Source organism: Oryx dammah, unplaced genomic scaffold (assembly GCF_014754425.2).
Source record: "Oryx dammah isolate SB20612 unplaced genomic scaffold, SCBI_Odam_1.1 HiC_scaffold_2, whole genome shotgun sequence".
Lineage (NCBI taxonomy): Eukaryota > Metazoa > Chordata > Mammalia > Artiodactyla > Bovidae > Oryx > Oryx dammah.
Genome location: NW_024070186.1, coordinates 177,276,420 through 177,300,351, shown reverse-complemented (window position 1 = coordinate 177,300,351; position 23,932 = coordinate 177,276,420). Strand labels below are relative to the sequence as shown.

Below are 23,932 nucleotides of genomic sequence, written 5' to 3'. Positions count from 1 at the left end.
AATTACTTTGAAGATGCGATATTAAATTGTTTTGCCACTGGAACCTGGAAAATGCAAGCTCAGCCTGCAAGATGATAAGCCAAAATATATTTCCTTGAATGACTGGGCCAGTGTATCTGTAATGATTCCAAGACAATTAATACCAACACTTTTAGGCAATATTAACCACTGAAAGTGAATAGCTGTAAGATTTCAATCTCTCTGTTCATCCCTCTGGCTTCTATAATAGTTTTTTTCCTTTATATTGGTTTTTAAGCTGAACTCTCTGTTAATGCAGTTCCGCCAGGTCTGACTATTAATCTAGAAACATGCATTTAAGAGTTTGATTGGGAGCTAAAGTTGAGGAACTGACTGCAAATGATATATGCAAATGTTAGGTTTTCATATCCCCTTCAAACATATTGATAAATCTCACTGCCATCCATGGGAATTGAAAATTGGTACAAAGGGAAAGAGATACTGTAGTTTCTAAGTTGGAGATATTTTCCTGTTTTCTCCCACTGCAAATAGAATGATTTTAATATTGGAAGTGTGATGCGGCACTTCTTAAGCCAGTCAAAACCAGTTTTAGAGTCACAGAACCCCAGGATTATAGAATGTCGGAGTGGAAGAAGTGCAGACTGGTGGGCCAGGGGGAGGGCCAACCCTCTCCTCTTGCAAACGAGGCAAGTGTTAAACTGCCAGAAAGAGGGGGTGTGATGATGACAATATACTGATGACAACAATGAAAACAGCTAATTTTTTTGACTACTAGGTGCCAGGCATTGTTCACAGCGAAAGTGAAAGGTGCTCAGTCGTGTCCGACTCTTTGCGACCCCAGGGACTGTAGCCCACCAGGCTCCTCTGTCCATGGAATTCTCCAGGCCAGAATACTGGAGTGGATAGCTGTTCCCTTCTCCAGCGGATCTTCCCAACCCAAGGATCAAACCCAGGTCTCCCACATTGCAGGTGGATTCTTAATGTCTGAGCCAGCAGGCAAGCCCATTGTTCACATATTTAACATGTATTAACTTACTTCACCCTTAGGGCCAGGACCTCCATGTTGCCCAGCTCCAGCGGGGCACAATTCACCCCATGTTCTACTTGAATGTTGCCACTCAGTCATGTGACACGGCAATCCTGATTGCAAGAAGCTCATGAGAGTAGGGGACATGCCTTGGTTTTGCCTGCCTAGTATCCACGCTCCCCTTGATAACACCATGCTTTTCCCTTTGTGAACCACCTGTATTCGTTTCCTTTTGCTGCTGTAACAGATTACCACAAACTCCGTGGCCTGAAATGACACGGATATATTCTATTATAGTTCTGGGAATCTGAAGTCCTAAAATGGGTCATCAGGATGTGTTCCTTTTGAGACTCTAGATTGCATTCATTTCCTTGTCTGTTTTAGCTTCTGGAGGCTGCCTGAAGTCCTTGACTCAGAGCCCCGTCTTCAATCTTCAAACCCAAAAGCACCGCACCTTCAAATCTCTGTGTGTCCCCCTGCCTCCACTGTCACATTGCCCTCTGTATCTGGGGCCCTCCTGCCCCCACCTCCATCACTAGGGACCCTTGTGATTATGTTGGGCCCACCAGGATAATCTCCCACTACAAGATTCTTAACCTAATCACATCAGCAAAGTTCCTTTTGCCACATGAAGGAACCTATTCATGGGTTCCAGCGATGAGGAAGTAGACATCTTTGGGGGTCATTACATAGCCTATCACACACACGTTCCCCATTCTCAGTTCAGATGGTCTTGATGAGATGGATTCTACTCTCTGATGTGTGTCAGGCCAACCCACATATTCTACTTCTGACCAGATTGTTTAGGACTGGGCAATTACATGATTGGAGTCAATGGTGAGGCTGTTTCAAAAATTAATGAGAAAGAAGCACTTTTTTCTGGGGTTGCTAATTACATGATACGCAAGCCTAGTGCTGAAAATGACAGCTGAGGGGAGGGCCGCCTGAGAACCAAGTGAACACAGAGCAGCTAAGACACCCCTGTTCAGCAATACAGTGGATTAACTTCCTACCCAACAGAAACATTTTCTGGGCAGAAGTTCTTCTTTCGCCCATGAAGGATTCACTGACACAGGAATCGCCCTCTCACCATAAACTGAAAAAAGTCAATGAAATGACTCTATTTAGACACTGGACAACAGAAAGCACAAGCCTATAATGCTGAAAGAAGGAAAACAAATCAGGTGAACCCCACAATTGCCCTTACTGTCTGCCCAGAGGCAGGTTCTAGGCTATGGAGCAGGAAAGGGAACCCAAAAAAGCCCAGTGGTCAGGCTGCATTGAGGATACAGAGATTCAAGTCCAGAGAGGCCAGAGATCCTATAATATGTCAGGCGAAGTACTGGAGAGGAAGAAATTGCACAGAAAGGGGAAGGGGTCCAGACATCTACAGAGAGGTTTTATCAAGTCAGGCTGAGCACTGATCACATGCAAGGAATGGAAGTCCACATAAATATCAAAAAGGCATCAGAAAGCAGGAGGCCAAGCAATTCTCTGAGCTCACACAGAGCTGGGAAGAGTTCATATTCCCACCAGCCCTAGAGAGGAGATCTTGAACTACACGGAGCATCGGATGGAGTCCTCAGAAGAATCACGTCTCAGTGATGGGGATAAATTAACCACTGAATAAAGCTCACTCTCAGTTCAGTTCAGTCGCTCAGTCATGTCCGACTCTTTGCGACCCCATGAACTGTAGCACGCCAAGCCTCCCTGTCCATCACCAACTCCTGGAGTTTACTCAAACCCATGTCCAACAAGTCAGTGATGCCATCAAGCCATCTCATCCTCTGTTGTCCCCTTCTCCTCCTGCCCTCAATCCCTCCCAGCATCAGGGTCTTTTCTAATGAGTCAACTCTTCTCATGAGGTGGCCAAAGTATTGGAGTTTCAGCTTCAACATCAATCCTTCCAATGAACACCCAGGACTGATCTCCTTTAGGACGGACTGGTTGGATCTCCTGTGGTCTTCTCCAACACCACAGTTCAAAAGCATCAATTCTTTGGCACTCAGCTTTCTTCACCATCCAACTCTCATATCCATACATGACCACTGGAAAAACCATAGCCTTGACTAGACCGACCTTTGTTGGCAAAGTAATGTCTCTGCTTTTAAATATACTGTCTAGGTTGGTCATAACTTTCCTTCTAAGGAGTAAGCGTCTTTTAATTTCATGGCTGCAATCACCATCTGCAGTGATTTGGGAGCCCCCCAAAATAAAGTCTGACAGTGTTTCCACTGTTTCCCCATCTACTTCCCATGAAGTGATGGGACCAATTGCCATGATCTTAGTTTTCTGAATGTTGAGCTTTAAGCCAACTTTTTCACTCTCTTTCTTCACTTTCATCAAGAGGCTTTTTAGTTCCTCTTCACTTTCTGCCACAAGGGTGGTGTCGTCTGCATATCTGAGGTTAGTGATATTTCTCCCGGCAATCTTGATTCCAGCTTGTGTTTCTATGAAATCAAGTAGGCCTTAGAAAGCATCACTATGAACAAAGCTAGTGGAGGTGATGGAATTCCAGTTGAGCTATTTCAAATCCTTTTTTTCTTTATTTCTTTCACCAGTGTTTTATAGTTTTCTATATATAGGTCTTTAGTTTCTTTAGGTAGATATATTCCTAAGTATTTTATTCTTTTTGTTGCAATGGTGAATGGAATTGTTTCCGTAATTTCTCTTTCTATTTTCTCATTATTAGTGTATAAGAATGCAAGGGATTTCTGTGTGTTGATTTTATATCCTGCAACTTTACTATATTCACTGATTAGCTCTAGTAATTTTCTGGTGGAGTCTTTAGGGTTTTCTATGTAGAGGATCATGTCATCTGCAAACAGTGAGTTTTACTTCTTCTTTTCCAATTTGGATTCCTTTTATTTCTTTTTCTGCTCTGATTGCTGTGGCCAAAAGTGCTGCACTCAATATGCCAGCAAATTTGGAAAACTCAGCAGTGGTCACAGGACTGGAAAAGGTCAGTTTTCATTCCAATCCCAAAGAACGGCAATGCCAAAGAATGCTCAGACTACCGCACAATTGCACTCATCTCACATGCTAGTAAAGTAATGCTCAAAATTCTCCAAGCCAGGCTTCAGCAATATGTGAACTGTGAACTTCCAGATGTTCAAGCCGGTTTTAGAAAAGGCAGAGGAACCAGAGATCAAATTGCCAACATCTGCTGGATCATCAAAAAAGCAAGAGAGTTCCAGAAAAACATCTCTTTCTGCTTTATTGACTATGCCAAAGCCTTTGACTGTGTGGATCACAATAAACTGTGGAAAATTCTGAAAGAGATGGGAATACCAGACCACTTGACCTGCCTCTTGAGAAACCTGTATGCAGGTCAGGAAGCAACAGTTAGAACTGGACATGGAACAACAGACTGGTTCCAAATAGGAAAAGGAGTACATCAAGGCTGTATATTGTCACCCTGCTTATTTAACTTACATGCAGAGTACATCATGAGAAACGCTGCGCTGGACGCTCACTCTAGATTCACCCTTATAATGCTCAAAGGGAAGCCTCAAAATCATCAAACTGCTCTAAAAGTAATTGAAGTGTGTGCCAGAACAAAGCCTAGTACTCTTCAAAGGAGAACAACTAAACTGAGTGCTCAAAGATGTAAAATTCACAATGCCCATTAGCCCATTAAAATGTTTAGACTTACAAATAAGAAAATATGACCATAATTAGGGGGAAAATTAGCTAACAAAAAAGACAATGATGAACTTCCCTGGTGGTCCAATGGTTAAGAATCTACCTGCCAATGCAGGGGACATGGGTTTGAGCCCTGCTTTGGCAAGATCCCCATATGCCTAGAAGCAACTAAGCCCATGCACCCCAACTACTTAAGTCCAAGAGCTAAGAGCCCATGTTCCACAACAAGAGAAGCCACTGGAAAGAGTAGCCCCACTCACCACAACTAGAGAAAGCCCATGAGCAGCAGTGAAGATCCAGTGCAGCTAAAATAAATAAATAGGAATGACGATGATGAAATTAGAAGCAAAGATTTTCATTTTTTTACAGTTATTTTTTAAGTCTTAATTGAATTTGTTATAATATTGTTTCTGTTTCATGTTTTGTTTTTTGCTGTTAGGCATACAGGATCTTAGCTCCCTGACCAGGGATTGAACCCACATTTCATGCATTGAAAGTGAAGTCTTAACCACTGGACCACCAGGGAAGTCCCCAGCAGCAAAGACTTTTAAAGGTGCTATAATGACTTCGGTAAGTATGCTCTAGGACGTAAAGGAAAATATACACACCATTAAGACAAAAATCGAATATTTAAGAAATCCAGCATGTCTACTTACCTGCCCTGGGGTCCACTCTGTCTGCTGGCTGAGGGAAGCCACGGTATCGATGGAGCTGAGATCCAGCTGCTCCAGCTCACTCTCATTAAGAGCCAGAGCAATGCGCCCCAGGGACACAATATGGTATTCTCTCCAGTAAGAAGGCATGTCCCAAACCTTCAGGTGGAAAAAAAAAAGCCAGATTAGACTGAACTCTACTGACAGTGGTTTCCCTGATAGCTCAGTTGGTAAAGAATCCACCTGCAATGCAAGAGACCCTGGTTCAATTCCTGGGTGGGGAAGATCCCCTGGAGAAGGGAAAGGCTACCCACTCTAGTATTCTGGCCTGGAGAATTCTGTGGACTGTATAGTCCCTGGGGTCACAAAGAGTCAGACACGACTGAGCAACTTTCACATTCACTTTTACTGAATGTATTTGAAACTGACATGGGGTAAATTTCTTTAATATATAAAGTTCTCAAACAAATCAATAAGAAAATGATGAATATGTTTTTTTAAACAGACAAAAAACATGAATAGGAAATTCACAAAAGAAGAAACAAACATATGAGAAAAGTTGTCTCAGTCATATTAAAGAAATGTACATTAACAACAATCAAAGAATAGTAAGTAGGCTGATCGAATTGACAAAGAGTAAAAAGAATGATCACTTATGGTTTTGGAAAGATATGGGATAGAGGATGCCCTCATTTGTTGATGTTAAGAATGTAAATTGGTACAGGCTTTTTAGAGGGAAATTTGGCTACATGCATCAAAAGCTTTTAAAACATTTATACTCTTTGATTCAGAAATTCCATCTCTGAGAATTTAGCCTAAGTAAATAATAAGACAAGTGCCCAAAGAAATATGTATAAATATGTACATTGAGGCATTAAAAAAAATAAACAGTCTTAAAGTATACCAACTAGTTAAATAAATAAAGATCAACCATAAAGTAGGATATTATGTAGATCTTTAAAATGCTGATATAGATTTGTATTTCTGATATATAATAATATGTGCTCTACAGTGTTAGTGTGGAGAGGAAGCTATTGAAGAGTTAGTGAGTATACTATTTTTTGTAACATATATATGTGAAATATATGAAATACATGTATGAAATATATAAATATATTTTACATGCCACAGAAGTCTGGGAAGCTTCGGGTGAACATACCAAAATATTAAGAGTGTTTGAAAGTGAAAGCAATAGTCTCTCAGTCGTGTCTGACTCTTTACAACCCCATGGACTGGAACCTGCCAGGCTCCTCTGTCCATGGAATTCTCCAGGCAAGAATACTGGAGTGGGTTGCCATGCCCTTCTCCATGGGATCTTCCCAACCCAGGGATCAAACCTGGGATCGAACTCTCTCTTTGCAGGTGGATTCTTTACCAGCTGAGCCACCCGGTTATCTCCAGGTAAAAGGTTGACTGATTTTCTTCTTTATTATTTTCTGACTTGTCTACAATAAACTTGGATTACTTATATGCAAGACAGACTTATCATTTTAAGGAATTTAATGTCTTAACCCCACAACCATAACTACATAGTGCATGACAATCTTAACAGCTGAAACAAGCCACTCAAGGGAACCTTCATAAAGATGGCAAATTACTTCCAGTTCTCTTTTTATTCCTTTCTGCTCTGTTCTCAGGTGACTTTGCAACAGATTCTGAGAAAACCTCCTGCAAGCAGCAGTGGGGTTCTCCAAGTGGAGAAAGAAAAGGCATGCTTCCTGGAAACCACCTCCGTCAGAGGCGCCAGGGTATCCCCAAAATCTGATTTACAAAGCATCCTTCAGATGCCAAGACATCTCATCCCATCCTCGACAGAGCCTTGAGAGGGAGGAGCTGGAACTCTCTCAGGCTCACACAGATCACAGCTCTGGCTTGGAGCAGACGCAGTGAGATTCCAACAAGATGACCCGAGTGCAAACTCCATGAGATGGGTCTATGCCCAGCAGGGCTGGGACCCTGGGCTGGGTCTCCCTCTGTGAGGGCTTCCTCCCTGATGCGGGCTTCACCTGTACTGCCTTCTCCTTCAGCTTCCTCAGCTGAGCCAGGCTGAAGCTCCTGACGGCCCCCAGCAGCTCCACGCTCCTGAGGAACGTGTCCTCCTCCAGGCAGAGCAGGTCCTCGGGGGCCCAGCAGGCATTGGCTTCGGCCAGCTTGATGATGTCATCAGAAGAGGGAGCCACGATGCCATGGCAACCTGAGGAATAGGTGACGTGGGGAAGGAACAGACGAAAGGGAATTTCAGGAAACGTGAGTCTTTCCTCCTCCCCCGCCCCCAGTGATCACTGGTTGCAGTAACATTGTTTTTATTTGTTTATTTTTGGCTGTGAGGCCTGTGGGATCTTCATTCCCCAACTAGGGATCGAACCCAGGCCCCCTGCAATGAAAGTGCACAGTCCCAACCACTGGACTGCCAGGGAATTCCCTGAGTCTGCTTCTTTATTGAAGTGAGTAATGTTCTTCTCCAAGCAGATTTACCCAAGAAAAGCAGTGTAGGATAGAAGCTGAGCTCAGGCACCCAGGGACCAGTTTGAATTAAACTTCTGCTATGTTTTACTAACTCTGTACAAAGCCGCATGCACACAGTAGCTTTGCATCACTCTGACGGGGCAGTAGGAGCTGTTCACTCTGGCTTTAGATTCAAATCCAAAGCTATTTAACCCCTCTGTGCCTCATACTCCCAGTCTATAAAATGAGGATTAAAATTCTGAATACCTCACAGAATTTTTGTGAGGACTAAACATATCATTACATATAAAGCCAAGTATACAGTAAGCACTCAGTATATGTTAGCCATTTTTATTACTTACACTATCTGTCATAGCCACCCCAGGCATTTGAGTTTGCAATCCAGAGTTAGAGTTAGGGCTTCCAGAATTATGAGGAAGATGTGCTCCCATCTAAGTGTGGAAAGGGAAGATGACCTGCCTGCCATAAAAGTCTTGGTGGAGGCTGTGGCCCTCCCATCCCAGGAGAGAAGAGAAATGGGTCTGTTACATTTTCCTTGGCAACAGGAGAAACCCATCTGCGTCAGTCTTTGAATAAACTTAACCTTACCTAGTCAAACCATTTACTCACCAATACACAAATGAGATGCTGTCTCAGCTGGCCCAGATGTGCACAGTCTGAGAGGAAACCAGGCCCCTTAAGGTCTTAAGAGGAGTCCTGGATTTCCCGTCTTAGTAGCTGACAACCCCTGATGCTGACAGGCTCACCAGCACCACCCAGGGCTGGGCATTTCCCCGAGCCCTGTGGCCACACCCCCCTCACTGCATCTTTGATGGAAATTCACTGGACATCAATCAAGAGGCAAAACTGGACCAGGTCAAAGGTACATGTCTGGTGCTCAAACATCTTTATCACAGCCCACTTGTAGAAGATAAAAGACCCGTCTCTCCCAGACCCCCTTGGCCCCACTTTCCAATGAAAGCAGGATCCAGTAAAAGTATAGAATTGAGGAGAAAAGAATGGTTTTAAAGTAGAGCAGGGATTTGGGCTTATCACTGCTGTGTTTCCAGGGCTTAGAATAGGGCCTGACACATAGTAGGTATCCAGCAAATATTTGTTGAATGAATCAACACACACACACAAAATTTACCAAAGTGAAACCAAGTAGTAGTTCTGCTAATCCATTAGTTACTACAATCACAGCAGCAATTAATACCCAGAACCAACCAAAGAGAATGCCAACTCAGCACTGGAGGTAAGGGCCTCCTCCCCGGGTGAGAAAAGTCTTACTTTCTCATCGCCACAGGCACAGGAGGAGCTTATGACAACTGGACTGTTGGGCCGTGAGGGCCGTGGGGGCTAGTGGTGATCGTCACCTGCTTTGGGTTCAGTTCCAAGAGCTGCCATTTACTAGCTCTGAGACTTTGGCCAAATCTCTGAGTCTCTTGAAACTCCATTTCCTTTGTCAAGAAAGTGGGAGGAACATACCACCCACCCCACAGGACAGAGGTGGGGACCTAAGATGAGCATCAGTCCGACTGTGACGCTGCCGGGCTTGCTGCCGCATGAAACCCTCGCCTTAAGATTTCCTTTACAGGGAGACAAGGCCCCACCGCAGCCACACCGCCCTTCATTTCTCCTTCCTCCCCCACTCCTGCCCACTCCTCTGTCTGCAGACGCTAGCTTCACCTGTCCACTGGCTCCCAACTCCCTTGAGTCTTTCCTCAAATGTCACCATAGTGAAACCTTCCTTAACCAATCTCCTTTCAAATTACAACCCTGTACCCCACACTCTCTGACTCCTGCCCTTGCTTTAATTTCCTTCTTCTTAAAAACATTTTATTGGAGATAGTTGCTTTACAATGTTGTGTTAGTTTCTGCTATACAGCAAAATGAATCTGAGATGTATATCTGCTATATATATTTATCTCCCCTCTTTTTTTGATTTCCTTCCCATTCAGGTCACCCCAGAGCACCAAGCAGAGTTCCCTGAGCTACACAGTAGGTTCTTATTAGTTATCTATTTTACACATAGTAGTGTATATATGTCAAGCCCAATCGCTCAATTCTTCCTAGCCCCTTTTTCCTCTTGAAAGCAACCTAAATGTCCATCAGCAGAGGAATGGATAAGAAGATGTGGCACATATATACAATGGAATATTAGCCATAAAAAAGGAATGACATTGAGCCATTTGCAAAGACACAGATGGACCCAGAGACTGTCATGTAGAGAGAAAAAGAGAAAAACAAATATCATGTGTTAACACACATGTGTGGGATCTAGAAAAATGGTACAGAAGAACCTATTTGCAAGCGGGAATAGAGACATAGACATAGAGAACAAACAAATTTTCCTTCTTGATAGTTATCACACAACACACTTCGTATTTCACCTATGTCTTCAATTTATCATCTGGCGACCCCACCCCCACCCTGCCCCTGCCACCATTTGAAAATAAGCTCTATGAGGGCAGGGACTTCTATTTTGTTCACATAGTTGGTGCTCAAAAATTATCTGTTGCAGGAAACAAAGTAAGCATGGATTGTCAACTATCATTATTACAATTATTCTTGGGTCTGGTTAACTTTGTCTCCTCCTGCTGGGCACAAGTCTACACTTAATAGGTGTACAATAACACTTACTAATATCTAATACTTACTGAGCATTTCCTACGTGCCAGGCACTGTTGTGGACATGTTTATAGGTTTATAGGATGTTTAAGGGGCTTCCCTGGTAGCTCAGCTGGTAAAGAATCCACCTGCAATGTGGGAGATCTGGGTTTGATCCCTGGGATCTGGGAAGATCCCCTGGAGAAGGGAACGGATAGCCACTTCAGTATTCTGGCCTGGAGAATTCCATGGACTGTATAGTCCATGGGTTCGCAAACAGTCGGACCCGACTGAGCAACTTTCACTTTCCTAGGTTTAAACCCACCAGTCTTCACAATAATCTAGTGAGGGAGGGACTTTCATTATCCTCATTTTACAGAGGATGAAACCTGAGGCACAGAGAGATTAGGGAGTTTACCCAAAGTCACACAGTCCACAAGTAGCAGCCCCAGGATTCAAATTCAGTCAGCCTGGTCCCAGCACAGCAATTCACAGTCACACAGACATTTTGGCCCTTAAATCAATTGTTCTGAAATGTTTGTTTCACATGTTCACCCATTAAACCTACTGGCCTAACCGAGGAGAACAATATATGATTTCAAATCACTTTACAAAGATGTAATATTTGCCCTGTGGATTTTTGCTACTCATTGTTTTGCAGACATGGCATCCAGTCCCTGGGACAAGAAGTCCGCTTGATGCCAGGAACTCAGTCAAAACACCGCTGCCAGACACAGACTCAGATACTCCAGAAACACTCACCAGGACTGGGGTCAGAGCTGGGGTTCTCCGCACTGATGTTCCGAACAGATTCAAAGATAATCTGGAGGAATTCTTTGGGGGGCAAAGTCCCGGCCATCTTGGAAGCTGTTTGTTGCAGGATGTCAGGAAACTATATGGGGCAGAAAAGATGACTGACGAGGAACGAATAATAATTAAAGCACATTAAACAGAGACTTAAATCAGAGTTTAAAGTGGAACACTGCTGCATGGCCTCCATTGTTTTCTTTTTTCTTTATTCAGGCATGCATCGTTTCATTGCATTTTATTGCACTGCAGTACTGCACTTTTACATGTTGAAGGTTTGTGGTGATGAGCAAATCAATCAGCACCATTTTGCCAACAGCATTTGTTCATTTCAAGTCTCTGTGTCACATTTTGGTAATTTTCACAATATTTCTCTTTTTCATCATTACTATATTTGTTATGGTGATCTGTGATCCATGACCCTTGATTATAACTAGGGCACCACAAACCACACCCTTATCAGACAGTGACCTTGATTGATAAATGTAGTGTGTGTTCTGACTGCTCTACCAATGAGCTGTTCCCATCTCTCTCCCTCTCCTCACACCTCCCTATTCTCTGAGACACAACAATACTGAAATCAGGTCAGTTAGTAACCTGACGATGGCCTTTAAGTGTCAGAGTGAACAGAAGAGTCATAAGTCTCACTTTAAAACCTAGAAATGATTAAGCTTAGTGAGGAAAGCATGTCAAAAGCTGAGACAAGCTGAAAGCTAGGCCTCTTGCACCAGTTAAATGAAATCGTGCATGCACATGAAAAGTTCTTGAAGCAAATAAAAAATCTTACTTAGTGAACACACAGATGATAAGAAACCACAACAGTTTTAGTGGTCTGGTGTGTACATGAAGTCAATTCAGTCGTGTCCGACTCTTTGCAACCCTATGGACTATAGTCCACCAGACTCCTCTGTCCATGGGGATTCTCCAGGCAAGAATGCTGGAGTGGGTCACCGTGCCATCCTTCAGAGAATCTTCCTGACCCAAGGATCAAACCTGCTTCTCTTACGTCTCCTGCAGTGGAAGGTGGGTTCTTTACCACTAGTGCCACCTGGAAAGCCCTTTAGTGATCGGGATAGAAGATCAAACCAACCACAACATTCTTTTAAGCCAAAGCCTAATCCAGAGCAAAGTCCAACCTTCAATTCTATGAAGAATTGGTGATCTGTGATCCATGACCCTTGATTATAACTGGGGCACCACAAACCACACCCTTATCAGACAGTGACCTTGATTGATAAATGTAGTGTGTGTTCTGACTGCTCTACCAATGAGCTGTTCCCATCTCTCTCCCTCTCCTTACACCTCCCTATTCTCTGAGACACAACAATACTGAAATATGAAGAACTGAGAGGCTGAGAGAGGTGAAGAAGCTGCAGGGGAAAAGATTGAAGCTAGCAGAAGTTGGTCCATGAGATTTAAGAAAAGAAGTCTTCTCTATGAAAGGTGTTGCTGAACCATGCAAAAACGCCAGGATTCTTGGCCTCCAGAGGAGAAGAATTCAATCTGGGGCCAGAGGCGAGGCGTGATCGCTCAGAGCTTTTGTGTAATAAAGTTTTATTAAAGTATAAAGGAGATAGAGAAAGCTTCTGACATAGGCATCAGAAGAGGGCAGAAGAGTACCCCCTTGCTGGTGTTAGCAATGGAGTTATATGCTCTCTAATATTCAGTAGTTATATACTCTCTAATATTCAGTTCCGTTCAGTTCAGTCGCTCAATCGTGTCCAACTCTTTGCAACCCCATGAATCGCAGCACACCAGGCCTCCCTGTCCATCACCAACTCCCAGAGTTCACTCAAACTCATAATTAGTTATTACAGTGAATCAAAAGAATATCTGGAGGTTGTCAAGACCTCACTAGACCTACTCCTATAATTTACATTTTAAGATAACACGGTTAGCCAGAAGGTTTTTTCCAGAGACTGTCCTCAAGCAGGATACATTATTGTTATATAATCCTAAGGAATGTAGAAGGGGAAAAAAAAGTTTGTCCTTTCTTCCTCCTTGAGAATTCTAGACCCCTCTCTCCTTGGGGTCCCCTAGACTTCTTATCAACCTGCCTAGGAAATGACTCTCTCATCTATAACATAAAATTTCAAGAGAAGTAGCAAGTGCTGATGTAGAAGCTACAATAAGTTATCCAGAAGATCTAGTTAAGCTAATTAACAAAGATGGCTACACTGAACAGCCTTATATTGGAAAAAGATACCATCTAGGATGCACATAGCTAGAGAAGAGAAGTCAATGCCTGACTTCAAAGCTTGAAAGGACCAGCTGATTCCCTTTTTAGCAGCTAATTCAGCTGGTGACTTTAAGTTGAAGCCAGTTCTCATTTACCATTTCAAAAATCCTAGGGTCCTTAAGTATTATGCTAAATATACTCCCTCTGCGCTCTATAAATGGAACAATAAAGCCTAGATGATAGCACATCTGAGTGCCTTATGGTTTATTAAGTATTTCAAGCCCACTGTTGAGACCCACTACCCAGAAAAAGAGATTCCTTTCAAAATATTACTGTTCATTGACAATGCACTCAAGAGTTCTGATGGAGATGTGCAATGAGATTGATGTTGTTTTCATACTTAACAAAACATCCACTCTGTAGCCCATAGATCAAGGAATACTTTTGGCTTATTATTTAAATGTTTATTATTCAATTAAATTATTATTATTTTAAAAGCCTTATCATTTAAAAATACATTTCCTAAGACTGTGATTGCCACAGATAATAACTCCTCTGATGGATCTGGGGAAAATAAATTGAACACCTCCTGGAAAGGATGGTTATTCTTGATGCCATTAAGAACACTTGTGATTCAAGCAAAGTGGTCAAAACATCAATACTAACCAAAGAATTGATGCATTTGAACTGCGGTGTTGGAGAAGACTCTTGAGAGTCCCTTGGACTGCAAGGAGATCCAACCAGTCCATTCTGAAGGAGATCAGCCCTGGGATTTCTTTGGAAGGAATGATGCTAAAGCTGAAACTCCAGTACTTTGGCCACCTCATGCGAAGAGTTGACTCATTGGAAAAGACTCTGATGCTGGAGGGATTGGGGGCAGGAGGAGAAGGGGACAACAGAGGGTGAGATGGCTGGATGGCATCATTGACTCAATGGACGTGAGTTTGAGTGAACTCTGGGAGTTGGTGATGGACAGGGAGGCCTGGTGTGCTGCGATTAATGGGGTCACAAAGAGTTGGACACGACTGAGCAACTGAACTGAATTGAACTGAACAGGGATTTGGAAGAAGTTGATTCCAACCCTTGTGGATGACTTTGAGGCATTCAAGACATCAGTGGAGGAAGTAACTGCAGATGTGGTGAAAATAGCAAGAGAACCAGAAATAGAAGTGAAGCCTAAAGATGTGGCTGAATTGCTGTAATCTCATGATGAAACATTAATGGATAAGGAGTTGCTTCTTATGGATGAGCAAAAAAGTGGTTTCTTGAGATGGAATCTACTCCCAATGAAGATTACTGAAATGACAACAAAGGATTAAGAATATTACAGAATCACAGCTTAGTTGATAAAGCAACAGCAAGGTTTGATAGGATTAATTTCAATTTTGAAAGCAGTTTTACTGTGGGTAAAATCCTATCAAATAGCATTGAATGCTACAGAGAAACCATTGGTGAAATGAAGAGTCAATTAACACATCAAACTTTGTTGCTGTCTTATCTTAGGAAATTAAAACAGTCACCCCAGTCTTCAGCAACCACCACCCTGATCAGTCAGCAGCCATCAACACTGAGACAAGAGTCTCTATCTACAAAACATTAACAACTCACCGAACACTTAGATGATAGTTAGCATTTTTAGCAATAAAGTATTTTTTATTTAATGTATTTACATTGTTTTTTAGGCATAATACTATTGCACACTAATAGACTATAGTATGGTGTAAACATAACTTTCGTATGCACTTGGAAACCAAAAAAAAAAGAAAAATTCATGTGACTCGATTTATTGCAATACTCACCATATTGTGGTGGTCAGTAACCCAACCCACAATATCTCTGAGGTGTGCTTGTAGCAGCATCTCATATAAATTTAATTCCTAGCCCAACTAACCTAGTCTCTACAAAGAATCATATAAAATGATATCCAACCTTAGTGCTAATCCAATACATGTTCAAGTATATATTGCTTTCACCCATCAGATTGTAAGAAATAAAATAAAGTGACAATACCTAATGCTAGCCAAGATGTAGGAATTATGTATACTTATTTCTCTATGGGACTATTAGATGGTGCATCATTACCACCTGATAATATCTATAAAAATGTATGTATGCTTGTCTCTTTGGGGGTTGTACTGTTTTTCAATTTTCATTGAAATATATATGTATAAAATGAGGAGAAAGGAGTTATTTCTGAGTTTGAGGTAAAGACTAGCAATGAGGGGGCTTCTAGTTGCCCTAAGAAAGGTGCCACTTCTTATCCAGAGCTGATACACTTTTTCAAGACTCAGAATATTATTGGTAAATCTGTCCAAGAGTCCAGAGAATTCATTAAACTCTCCCCTGAAGTTGCATGTGTCCCAAAAGTCACCCAGGTTATATGTATTTCCTCCTTCTATTCTAATTTTCAGAATCAGAGTCACAGTCTAAGCTAGGAGTTCCCAGTCCAGGCTGTAGGTTAGAAGCACCTGGGAAATTCACAGACACTCGGGCCCTACCCTAGAGATTCTGAGACCACTGGTCTGGGGTGGGGCCATGTATCTGTCCATTTTAGTCCCCATATGCAGCTAAGGTCACGAGCAGCTGCTCTAAGATAAACAGTTAACTTTTAAGAGGAGATTACACAGCAGAGTATTTTCCATTTTGTATTTTTAAAGGGAGGAGGAGGATTTTTCATAAAGGATGCAGAAGAATCTAGGAAGAGCAACTACCATTGATGGGAGAGGCTGGGGACCCAGAAATACAGAGCTAGAAACTTCACATCCTGTAGCCTTTGATGTATTTGGGATTTTTCTAACCCAAGTATGTATTTCTTGTTCTATTAACAGTTCAGTCATTAAAACTAAAAGTAGAATAAGACTGCTGGAAGAAATATCAACAACCTCAGATATGCAGATTATACCACACTAACAGCAGAAAGCAAAGAGGAACTAAAGAGCCTCTTGATGAAGGTGAAAGAGAGTGAAAAAGCTGGCTTAAAACTCAACACTCAAAAACCGAAGATCATGACATCCAGTCCCATCACTTCATGGCAAATACATGGGGGAAAAAATGGAAACAGTGACAGACTTTATTTTCTTGGGCTTCAAAATCACTGCAGACAGTGACTGCAGCCATGAAATTAAAAGGCACTTGCTGATTGGAAGAAAAGCTATGACAAACCTAGACAGCATATTAAAAAGCAGAGACATTACTTTGCCGACAAAGGTCCATATACTCAAAGCTATGGTTTTTTCAGTAGTCATGTATGGATGTGAGAGTTGGACCATTAAGAAGGCCAAGCACCAAAAAATTGATGCTTTTGAACTATGGTGTTGGAAAAGACTCACAAGTCCTTTGGACAGCAAGGAGATCAAACCAGTCAATCCTAAAGGAATCCAACCTTGAATATTCACCGGAAGGACTGATGCTGAAGCTGAAGCTCCAATACCTTGATCATCTGATGTGAAGAGCCAGCTCACTGGAAAAGACCCTGATGCTGGGAAAGATTGAAGGCAGGAGGAGAAGGGGGCAACAGAGGATGAGATGGTTGGATGGCATCATCGACTCAATGGGCCTGAGTTTGAGCAAACTCCAGGAGACAGTAAAGGACAGGGAAGCCTGGCATGCTGCAGTTCACGGAGTCACAAAGAGTCAGACATGACTGAGTGACAGAACAAAAACAAAAAAGAATAATACAACAAAACATCCACATGCCCACAACCCAGATTAAAAAGTAAAACATCACAAATATAACCGATAGCTCATCCTAGGCCACCCTCCTTCCCCGGAAGTAATTCTCACTGCAAATTCAGTATTTGATACTTAACCATTCTCATGCACTTTTAAACTTCTCTTACATATGGAATTGTTTTGAATGTGCTTAAAATTAATCTAACTAGTATTTATTTACTTAGTATCCTACTGTATGTATTTTTTGCAACTCTTGTTTTTTTAATCACACATTGTGTTTCTGAGATTTTAACTATGTCGATACAAAACTTTTTCAATTTTAAAAATTGATTTTTAAAAAAGTTAGATAAACCTACAAGACACATGCATCTGCTGCTTATGACTCTAGGTTTGGACACCCCAAGAGAAGATGTTACCATGACCGGACACCAGGATGTTGCTATTCTTATGTGAATCTGGGTGACATGCCAGGTATTCAGGTACCCTGAGCGAGTATGACAACGTACATCTTACGTGTGTGCGTACAGAGAATGAAAGTGTGTGGGTGCTTTGCAGTCTATCTGCCTCTTGTTCAGCACATCGCCTCCTACCCACCCTCCACCTGCATGGAGGAAATTTCCTGCCCCACTAAGGTGGGCTTAATCATATAACTTACTTTGGCTAGTGAAATGTAATGGTTAGTAGTTTCCCAGCCCAGGCTTTAAAGAGAACTGCACTTTGCCCTCCCTCTTATAGAGTTTCAAATTTCCACAGCAAGAAAAACAGGTTCCAGGTAGCCTAGCCCCAGAGGCAGACTTATAGTCCCAGACCCACAGAGCAGTCAGCAAAATATAAATGTTTTCTGTTGCATGCCATTGAGAGTGTGCAGCTTTGTTACACAGCAAGAGATGACTAGTACATGACCATTTGGCACACCTCTTGGCCTTGTCGAACTCTTGGGGAGTTGCTCCAAGGAGAGTGTTACACCCCAAGGCAATGCTCAATTAAGATTTGGTTTTGGATCAAATATGTTTGCCCATGTGACTGCACACACTGGGCACACATGTTGTGTACATATTGTGCTGATGCGTGTAAGCCCTCCAACAGCCATGCATGTGGGAAGCACACGGATAGCAGAGTGGCAGCCAAATGACAGCTCCCAGGTCACACACATCTGCCTAGAAGCCACATGAAAGGCCTAGAGTTCCTTTAGCTGCTGCCTCACTGCCTTTCCCCGAACCTTGGGCATCCTGAAGTATAACTGGAAACATCTGAGCTCTCTGAGGCAGGGAGGAGGTTTCCAGAAAGACAAACTGACAGGAAACCCAAGGGAATATAACTAACCACATTTTTCTCTTCTTCAAACTCCTTCAGCCTTCTCTAAGATAGAACATTGAGGTACCTTTGTGGCAACAGAGCTTAATTCATCTCCTGAGAAAAGCACTAGAAAGGGTCCCAAATCCTTCACTGTCTCGGCTGTCCAGTTCTGGGGGAGTCTAGGAGAGAGAATAAGCAGTAAATGGAAAGGTCGTGCTGTTGCCCTTGTCCTGCAGCATCTTTTTCTTTTAGGACAAGGTTATCTATATACCTGGAGAAGCTGTCAATCATGTGGTCCACATCCCTAACCAAGAAAACAGACCTGTGATGTAGGCTGACCAATGAGAATCATCCTGGGGATTTTTGATGGAAGTATGAGAGAAGTTCAAAAGGAGTTCTCTTTCTTCTGGTATCTCTAGCAATAAAAAGGATACTGCAGGCGAATACTATTACCAAATGGAGAAAATAAAGGCCACACCCAAGAACACAGAGCTGAGAGGTGGGAGGAACATTTTCCTGATGACATCATTTGAGCCCCTGGATCCAGCCATGCCTGAAGTCACATTCACTTCTAAGCTCGATCAACTCCCATTTTTTAGTGTGAATTGAGCTCCTGAATTTCTTTCATTTGCCTCAGAGTGTTTCCTTCCTCTCTTTCCTCCACAGAAAAGTAATGCTATATTTGTTCCTTTTATAATTACCATTATAAGTCTCGTCCTATAGCAAGATAAAATTTCCTCTCAAACTTGGCAGAATAATAACTTGCCAGAATCCTGGCACTGACCCAGAATCCACTGTTGTTCTTATGGAGACACAAATGTCTACAGGGACGTACCCCACACTATCTCTAAAGGATGTCTGGTGATATCTCTAAAGGAGATCTGCCTAATTAGCAGTGATTATCCTTCTGCTAGGACCAAGGCAAACCATCCCTGGCCAAAACACCTCCCTTTATCTCTTTCATTAACAATAACATCCCATTAGACTGTAAGTTCCATGACAACAGGTAATAACACATGTAATAATAACAACTGAATCTTCATTCCTTCTGATAAAACAGTTGTCAGATACTCAGGTCTATGGGCCGAGCACTGTTGTAAGTCCTTTGCATGCATTAACTCAGCTAATTGTAACAGCCCTGTGGGGACTCTTGCTGCCCCCATCCTGCAGATGCAAAAATAAAATGTGAAAAGACTAAGTAGCTTTTCCCAGATCACACAGGCGGTAGATGATAGAAAAATTCAACTCAGGGACTCAGGCTCCCAAGTCCCAGCTCTTAAACTCTATATAATATTAAGTGCCTGGACCACAGTAACTACTCCAAAGACATTTGTTGTCTAACCATTAACTGATGTCTGCTGCTGCTGCTGCTAAGTCGCTTCAGTCATGTCTGACTCTGTGGGACCCCAGAGACGGCAGCCCACCAGGCTCCCCCGTCCCTGGGATTCTCCAGGCAAGAACACTGGAGTGGGTGCCATTTCCTTCTCCAATGCATGAAAGTGAAAAGTGAAAGTGAAGTCGCTTAGTCGTGTCCGACTCTTAGCGACCCCATGGACTGCAGCCTACCAGGCTCCTCCGTCTAGGCCCTAATCAAATCTGACCTAACTTCAAAAAATTTTGCATGGGAAAGGATAGCTCTGTTTTCCCCAAGGAGTTCCCACTCACCCAGAGCTGACAGTGCCTCAGTTATTTGTATTATTGTTGTTGTTGTTGTTTTAACAACAATAATAACACCTCCTTGCATTTGTAAAGTGCCATCTTTTTTTTTCAAAGTTTATTTTTTGGCTGCATCTCATAGCATGTGGGATCTTAGTTTCCCAATCAGGGATTGAACCCACTCCCCTTGCCTTCAGAGCATGGTACTAGACCACCAGAGAAATCCCATAAAGTACCATCTTTTTTGAGACTCCTTCCCTTTCCATAAGCCAAGATGTATTGGTAACAACCACGTGAGGCCTGCAGAGAAGCTATCATTCTCACTTTACAGAGAATCTGAGAATCCCATGGATGGAGGAGCCTGGTAGGCTACAGTCCACGGGGTCGCAAAGAGTCAGACATGACTGAGGGACTTTACCTTCACCTTCACCTGAGTCCAAAAGAAGAAAGGTCAGGTTTCCAGAATAAATCCCAGGGTCTAACCTCATCACAAGTTAGAGACTCTGCTTTGAGGCGGAAGAGCCAGGGCCGGAGGCCCTTGGCCAGCAGCCCCACCCCAGTCCCGGAGCCGAGCCTGGGGCTCTCCTCACCCATGCTGTTCCAGGAGCCTCAGCCTCACCGCCGCCTTCTGCTGGGGGCTGAGATCCAGGCAGTCTCTGAGGCCACGCAGGGCGGTGGCCCAGGCTCTGGGGGACAACCCGCGGTGGATGACGGCTGCTGGCAGGTGACAGAGCAAGTTCCCCAGGATGTCCACGGTGTACTCGTCAGCAATGGTGTGGCCCTGAAATTGACAAGTGGAGCTGGTGGAAAGGCCCAGTGGGGTTCCAGATCGTGATCCCATAAAACACTTCCTGACCCCAAACCTCACCAAGGTTCCAGGATCCGAACCACCTACCCTACCGTGGCCTCACACAAGGCCTAATTTCACCCCAAGGGAGTAGGCCTCAGAAGTCTGGGTGACCACACGGAGTGGGGACAGGTGTGGGCAGAAGACTCGTCCATCGTGAGCACTCACTCACTCACTGAGGCTGTGGTAATTGTCGCTGTTACTGCTCTGGGGACACCCCATTGTTCAGTACCCATTATACTGCTGCTAAGTTGCTTCAGTCGTGTCCGACTCTGTGCGACCCCATAGACAGGGGCCCACTGTCTCCAGGATTCTCCAGGCAAGAACACTGGAGTCGGTTGCCATTTCCTTCTCCAATGCATGAAAGTGAAAAGCGAAAGTGAAGTCGCTCAGTCCTGCCCGACTCTTAGCGACCCCATGGACTGCAGGCTCCTCCATCCATGGGATTTTCCAGGCAAGAGTACTGGAGTGGGGTGCCGTTGCCTTCTCCGCCCATTATAATGAGAGTACAGCAATAACAGTACTTTCAAGTTTATACGCCCTTGAAAGCCTCCAAAGCTCTTTCTCAAAATGCCAAAAATAGCTAACATTCATTCAGTGCTTACTGTGTGCTCAGCATGTTGTAAATGTTTCCAGGTCTTACTATCTTCATCTTCAAAGTAACTGTACAGGTACTAATATCATCCACTTTTTCAAGATAAAGAAACTGCCAGCTTGGCCCTTTGAGCCTTTGCATTAAACAATATATTACCTATTTCATGTCCTCAAGAGCTCTATGAACAAAGTGCTACTGTACCCATTTTACAGATAAAGAGACTGAGGTTCAAGGACGGGAAGTGACCTGCCCAAAGCCACAAAACCAACCACTGGCAGAGACTTTTCCAGAGCCCAGACTCTATGTACTGTGCTCTTTCCAGTCCTCCAGGGCGGCCTCCCCTCATTCAGGCCCCAGAATGGAAGTCCCCAGAACCAGTGGCCAAGAGTGTCCCACCTAGTGGTTTCAGAGCCAGCTTTGAGACCCACAAATCAAACTTCCAGCCCTCACATCAGACCTGAGGACCCAGCCAGCTCCCCTGAGGGCTCCCCAGGATGCCCACAGGCCCCAGAGGGGAAGGGTCACGAGTCAAAGTGTCACCCAGGAAGAGTTTTCTTACCAGGCACTGCTGCACTTTCTTGAGGATGGAATTTTTTTTGTGGGAATCCAAAACCAAGGAGTCCAACTGACTCTTCCCCAGGCTGATCAGGAAGGGCACACACTGAGAAGCTGGGAGAGAAGCCAGGTAGCGAGCCCTGGAGAGAGAGGGGAGAATGAGGGCAGGAAAACAGGGGCTGCTCTGTATTTGCCCAAGAGCTTATCACAGAGCTGATCCTTAAGTGCTGGTTCTCCCCAGTGATGTCCTGGCTCCTTTGAGCAGGGAGCAAGCCTCCCACCCATCATTTTTCTTTTTTACTGGCAGGAAACAAACTTCCCACAATGCTCATCTCTCACAGGTGGAAATAAGTTTCCCATCATGCTCCTCTTCCATGACCCAACAGCAAGATATGAGAACAGGCTCTCCATAGACAGAAGCTGCCTGCTGGACTGGTTGAGGGGAGATGAAGAGAAAGGAAATGAAAAACCAGAAGAAGAAAGAGACAAAGAGGAGAAAAAAATGAAATAGAAAGTGGAGGGAAGAAGATGAGGAGAGATGGGGAGAGAAATGACTCCCAATTCTGTCAACTCCAGGATTCTCTAGGGCAAAGAAACATAGAGACCAGTTAATAAAACACATTATTTCATCTAGTAATGGATGGAAGGAAGAAAATTAAATGGCTCTATCATGAAGGATGATGTGGGGACCAGCCAGGGAAGCCCCTCTGAAGGGAGTACTGTTTGAGCTGAGAACTCTCCTCCAAGCTCTTGACCTTATATTCTCAAGATGAGCAATATTTCCCCCAATGGGGAGAAACTGGTTCAGGGAGAAGGAGGGAATGGGGGTGGGGAATATTCGTTATTACAGTGATTTGTGACCTGCCAAAGCTCAATCCTACTCAACACAATCTTACTCCTTATAATTTCTCTCATTATGGAGAAATTAAATTTTTCTCCTTTGGGAGGCAATAATGAAATAAAGGTTGAGAAAGATCCATGTGGCATCATTGCCACTTCACTATTCCAAAACCAAATTCAACCTTCTCCTTTCAAACATGTTGTGCCTTCTCTCTGCCATCCAAGACTCCTTCATCTCTTTATCCTTAAATCTTCCTTTGCTGGCTCCTCAATAATACTCAAATCTGGTCTTGTCTCTCCATTCCTAATGTCACTGCCTTATTTATTTTTTCATTCATTCAATCAGAGGGCTTCCCTGGTAGCTCAGACAGTAAAGAATCTGCTTGCAATGCGAGATACCTGAATTCGATCCCTGGGTTGGGAAGATACCCTGGAGAAGGGAATGGCAACCCACTCCAGTATTCTCGCCTGGATAATTCCATGGACAGAGGAGCCTGGCCAGCTACAGTTCATAGGGTCACAGAGGGCCAGTCATGACTGTGCGACTAACACTTTCACTTTCACACTTTACTTTCATTCATTCAGCAAACATATAAAGAGCATCTGTGGCATGCCAGGGCTTCCCAGGTGGCACTAGTGGTAAAGAACCCGCTTGCCAGCACAGAAGATGTAAAGAGACATGGGTTCAATCCCTGGATCAGGAAGATCCCCTGGAGGAGGGCATTGCAACTCACTCCAGTCTTGCCTGGAGAATCTCATGGACAGAGAAGCCTAGTGGGCTACAGTCCATAGCGTAGCAAAGAGTTGGACACAACTGAAGTGACTTAGCTTGCATGCATGCTGTCAAACACTGTGCTGGGCACCAGCTACCAGCATGAATAAGACATAAGTGGCAGGTCCCTACTGTCAGGATTCTCTAGGGGGAAGAAACACAGAAACCAATTAATAAAACAGATTATTTCAGCTAGTAATGAATGGAAGGAAGAAAATTAAATGGCTCTATCATGGAGGATGATGTGGGGACAGCCAGGGAAACCCCTCTGAAGGGAGTACTGTTTGAGCTGAGACATGGATATGTGGAATAAGACAACCATGCCAAAGTCAAGTTTATAGAAATAAGCCTCCA

The 23,932-nt window shown here is 43.5% G+C and overlaps 1 protein-coding gene across 1 annotated transcript in view; it reads right to left on the bottom strand.

Annotated features, from left to right (window-relative positions):
• The window catches only part of OTOA (otoancorin), a 70,164-nt gene that overhangs the window by 11,339 nt on the left and 34,893 nt on the right, over positions 1–23,932 (bottom strand). The window contains exons 18-23 of the mRNA XM_040257765.1: positions 21,971–22,106; positions 20,560–20,750; positions 18,399–18,492; positions 11,122–11,251; positions 7,311–7,498; positions 5,308–5,463 (exon numbers count right to left, since the gene is read on the bottom strand). Coding sequence (XP_040113699.1) covers positions 5,308–5,463; positions 7,311–7,498; positions 11,122–11,251; positions 18,399–18,492; positions 20,560–20,750; positions 21,971–22,106 — 895 coding nt within the window. The remainder of the gene's footprint in view (positions 1–5,307; positions 5,464–7,310; positions 7,499–11,121; positions 11,252–18,398; positions 18,493–20,559; positions 20,751–21,970; positions 22,107–23,932) is intronic.